Raw genomic sequence first — 5,023 nt, 5'->3', positions numbered from 1 at the left:
CAATGCCAACGCCAATGAACCCAATGAACGCCGGTGGTTTATTGCTCCAGTGCCACGTTTCTGCCAAAACAATGACAACGCAAACGCAAGCAGCGCACATCTCTCTGTCATTACCGCCATGTAGCAACAACGCGCGATTGAGGTCCCCACTGATCCAGGGAGACAGCTATGCGCTTCCTTTCCTTTCGTGACTTTCGCGCACAGATGGATGTTGATGAATACAACGACGTCCAATGCATTGCGCGAGAGTACGTTGCAGTTTCTGGGGCAACAACAACAACAGCAAGAGGCGTGGTAGGCTGCGGCAATAGTAAACAATCGGAAATCAACTCAATGCATAATACGACACACCTAAACCAAGCGCGAGAAAAAAACGCAAAACAGGGCTCATCACTACTACATCATAATAGGACACACCTAAGAAACGATACACTACAGATAGGCCAACGAAGAGCACAACACTAGGAGTGGTTGCCACTCCGGCTCAAACTCGGTCTGGACATACAATTCCTTTAGATGAACAATCATTCTGCTGCAGCGGTATTTTGAAGAAAGAAACAAGATTCGCAATGTCGGTTCACCATCTGCGTTGTCCAGATGCTGTACACATAAAAAAGAAAACATATCTAAGGGTTCATTAACAAATGGCACTGCTGCGAGCTATAGTACAGAATGCGGTATCAAATTAAGTCTTTTTTTATTCATTGTCCGTTGGCAAGATATCCCAAAACAGTACTGCATCTTTGAGTCGATGCTCAACAATGCTCAATCGTTTCTGGAGCATCACGAAGGCGGCAATTTACCGTGGACACAAAAATACCGTGTTTTTTTCTAACCATCTTTTAACGGGCAATGCCTCGCTATGCAGCTTATAAAAAATGTATCGGTACATGGCGAGAGGGGCATTTTACGTATTCTTTTTTGAGTACGTCATGTCCCGGTAAACCAGAATACAGAGCGGTACATGGGCGGAGGGAAGAGCATACATAATAAATCCTTCATGGTTTTTACATAGTTCGAGCACATAACATATTGCTTCGCTGTAATAAATACCACGCAAAAAAAAAAAAAAAGCGGCGATAGCCGAGTGCTTTCGTGCAGTGGCCAGCGAAGCTGATCTGTTCGCGCCGCTGCGGGCTCGCAACCGAGTCGCAGCACTGTTTATTTTATTCCTGCAGGTATCTGAGAGGCTTTAGATGGACATCGGCTTTTCCAGGATTGCTAGTGAAGTAATGCTTTTGCACTAAAATGAAAGAAGTGCGGCTTCAAGAGGTGACGCTACACATACCGCCATTTCATTTGATGCTGCCCGCCCTGAGCTCTACTTTTGTTCAGAGTCTCTAGGCACACAATATCCTGTTATCAAAATTGTGAATTATTTTTGTAAGCTCTCTTTCTTGAATATATATCATTGTGCTAAGCGGCAAAAAAAAAAAGAAAAAAAGCGATGTTTCGCTTTTTCAAAATTAGCGCGCATAGAAAGAAATGCAGCTATGGCTAGCTGTGGCTGCTGTTGGCCGAGCTACTAGATAGGAGCGCCCGCAGCGCTACGCAGCGCTAGCAGCGCCTTGCGATGGGTAGGGGCCTTTACATACCTGTACGCATGCGCATATGCATCTGCTTCTCGGAAGATGGTGGCGGTTTCGTCCGCTTCACCGGCTTCGCCTCTTCGTGTTGCTTTATTCTAACCCGTTATGCCACTGAAAAGACCCGAGTACCATCAAGCAGAATGTGCAGAACTATGTGTTGTTCATGAAGGCATTGCAGTGTGCTTTTAGGCCACGGCGATCTGCGAAACCGGTGAAGGTACTGGGTGCATTATTATCTATCGGAGTACTGGTTTTTTTAGCTCAGCTTTCCTTTCCGGGATGCACGAACGCCGACATAGAAACCTTCCTGGTCAATATTGTAAGTACCTGATCTGACATATTTGGAAACATAGGCTAAGCATTTGTTATTGTTTCGTTTCAGTGCGATGCCTACAGAAAAGGCGAAATATCCGGCAACCTTTGCACCCACCTCTGTTCGCGCGACATCTCCGATATCCAGTGCCAGAGTCAGCACATCGGCAAAGACATCGTTTTCACTGCGATTTGGAACTCGAAGCCTGTTGTAGTGAAAGCGAAGAAACGCCTCATCACCTCGCTGGATCCTGTGTACTGGGTCGACAACAACAAGCTTAACCACTATCCAGACAATGCCACTTTTACTCGCATGGTGAACTCTCAGATCAGTTATGTATTCAGGCGTAACTCCACTTGGGTTGAGACATTTTATGGAAAGCAGTTCAGCATCGCTGAAATGAATAGCATCTACGCGCTGCTTCAGCAAACCGAATATCTCTTTACTTTGGCTCTTGAGGGCCTGAACGTGGCGCCCAAAATATTGGGAACTTGTGGGCATGCCTATGCCGTGGAGTTTCTTTCACCATTAGAAACACGTTTTTCGTCTGGGCATCGTGATGCTACCGCTTCTAGTTTTAAGGATCGTGCCATGATAGCTCTGCGCATATTAAATACCTTGGATATACTGGAGAACGCCATGGAAGAGGAAATTCATCAGTGCGATATGAAGTCGAACCACTTTGGTGTCGACGCAAAAGGTCTTGTCAAAATGCTAGACCTGGATGCTTTTGGGCTGCATTCGACTGTGCAAGCAAATATTGCCAGTTCAGGGCACTGCGACGTTGATAAGGACTGTGATTTCTTCGATTGTGCTGGCCGCTGCAACTCACTGGGTCAATGCGACGCCGTTGTGCTCAATAACAATCTGCAGGTACATATAAAGGCATACCCGTACTTAAAATTTGATATCTGTTTGTTTAAAGTACCCCAAATACATGCACAGTGCATCAGAATTTGTAGAAGTCGATGAGCCTTGCCAAACTTTTTTTTTGTCACATTTCTTATCACACCATACTGAAGACTAGAGTGGTTGCTTTTGCCTGAAAAGGCTATGCTGTGAGTTTAAGCAATACAGAATTAAAATTTCATCAATTGAAGACAGATTTTAGTGTGTAATCTGTGTTGAAAAACAGTTCTGTGAATTCAGCCAAAGACCGGCACTTATTTTTGCATGTAGCCTGTTGCAGTTGTGTAGGCTTTTAACTTGTATACTTTCCTTTTTTCAGCGAATTTGCAGGAACGTCTTCTTGGGGAACCTCTTTGGTCGGTATACAGGCCTGCTGAGGAGCCCACCTTCAGATATTGCTACTGAGCTGCATGCATTATTAAATGAATGTGGTAGCATGTCCATAACTCCACTGTCAAGAAACCATAGCACGGTGATAAAAACAAAGTTTGTGGAGCTACTTCACTCTGTTTTGGTGCCCTGAGTGCTTCATAAAGGGAAAGTTGCTCAAGTTGACTCAAATCAGGAAGCAATCAACACATTGAACTGCATTCTAGCATACCAGCAGTTTTTTTAGTTTCAGCTTGCATCCTGAATGACAGATTATTTTGGTGTCTTGCTAGCAGGGTTCTTTTTACTGCTACCTTGTCTGAAGGAAATTATCGTTGTACAGTAATAGCCATGTATTTGAAGTGAATGCAACCAATACACTGTTGTATTCACTTGTTGACCAACTAGCATAATACTCAAGTGGGTCTGGGTCATAAGGCCTGTCGGTCATAAGGCCTGTGTGAGCAGGGGTTGGGGGTAGGGTAGCACTTGTCAATTTACCATCTGTAGTTGCATGATGCATTTAGATCTGGCTGCGTGCTCCATGGGAGAGGTGCTCATATGGTTGGGGTGTGGGAGAGCACAGTAGAGCTGGTGTCATTTCTATATGCTGAAAGAGCTTGAAAATTCTTTGGACTTTTTGTTGTCATTTTTGGCGCAAAATGCTTGACTGACAGCGGACAGAAATTCATGCAATGCACATGACGTTTTGCGTGAGCTCTGTTCATTTGGCAAAAATGAAAAGTGAGGTGACTGGTAACTAGTGAGCACATGATTTGTGTGCTAAAACGCTGTTCACTCAGTTGTGTTGTTTTCTGGTTCATGTACTTTTATGTTGAATTGTGTTGCAATTCTTTGAGATCTCTTCAATTCCAAGATTTTGCAATTGTGACCTAGTTGTATGGTGCAATTTACAGTACTAAACAGCCTTGTCACTAAGGTGCTGAAGTTGTAGCATGTTAAAGGGCCCTACATCACCTCTCGTGAAAGTTGCTTTTTTTAATTTAAATCTCTGCTAAGGCACTGCTAGCCTGCTGGAAGCCCCTGGGCGAACTTGGTGCAGCATGTGCTGTGCTGTTTTCCGGTCATGGAATGGTTCTTGTGTGTGGCCAATGACATGTTTTTAAGCTTAACCTTATCGAAGTTTTTGATACTGTGCTCACGAAAATGTTTCTCCTGTTTTGCACGGAATACGGCCAGTGGTGGCATTTTTTTTTTTTTTCAGTGAGGATACAAACAACATGCCGATGCCATAAATAATTAAAATTGTTGAAATACAGGAAGGACATGTGCAGAGAGGTTAGGACCCTTTAACAAGTTTTCTGTTTTTGACCTTGTTTGTAAACAAACTTTACTCATGTCGTATTGCTTTGTGGTGACATTCTCCGTTTCATGATACAATAGGCTGTTTAAACTTACTAGTCAACAAGTATAGCTTGGTCCTGTTACTGCCTGTTTTAATTCAGTGAAATGAACAAATATATTGTTTTTACTTTTTTGTACATCAAATGTGAAATGGCATGAAACTTTCGTCGTATTATATTAAGGTTTGTGAAATAAAACATTTACCACCTAGTAATTGTTGCACTAAACATCCTTACAGGGAGTTGAGCCCAACATAATATTGCATTTTTATCACAAGACTGCAGGTGCTTTTATAGCCCTTTAGCATGTTTGTTCATAAGTTGTTAGTATGGCAAAATTTGTTTAGAGAAGTGCTTCTAAATGATCTTTGATGTGCAAGGTGCGCTGTGCCAAAAAATGTAGTGTGTTTTACATTTCATGTGCGGGCTTAAATGCTCTGCATATTGATGTTGCCTCTGATGTGTGTTAAATGTGTGTA

The 5,023-nt window shown here is 43.1% G+C and overlaps 1 protein-coding gene across 1 annotated transcript; it reads left to right on the top strand.

Moving 5' to 3' along the window:
* The first annotated feature begins 1,612 nt into the window (after nucleotides 1-1,612).
* On the top strand, nucleotides 1,613-4,759 carry aln (divergent protein kinase domain 1C). The gene is made up of 3 exons (XM_077647028.1): nucleotides 1,613-1,908; nucleotides 1,972-2,775; nucleotides 3,131-4,759. The coding sequence occupies exons 1-3, from the start codon at nucleotides 1,753-1,755 to the stop codon at nucleotides 3,332-3,334; spliced, it is 1,164 nt and encodes a 387-aa protein (XP_077503154.1). The 5' UTR covers nucleotides 1,613-1,752; the 3' UTR covers nucleotides 3,335-4,759.
* The last annotated feature ends 264 nt before the right edge of the window (nucleotides 4,760-5,023 follow it).

Source organism: Amblyomma americanum, chromosome 1 (genome assembly GCF_052857255.1).
Source record: "Amblyomma americanum isolate KBUSLIRL-KWMA chromosome 1, ASM5285725v1, whole genome shotgun sequence".
Taxonomy (NCBI): Eukaryota; Metazoa; Arthropoda; class Arachnida; order Ixodida; family Ixodidae; genus Amblyomma; species Amblyomma americanum.
The sequence above is the reverse complement of the archived record's forward strand: the minus strand, read 5'-3'. Positions and strand labels throughout refer to the sequence as shown.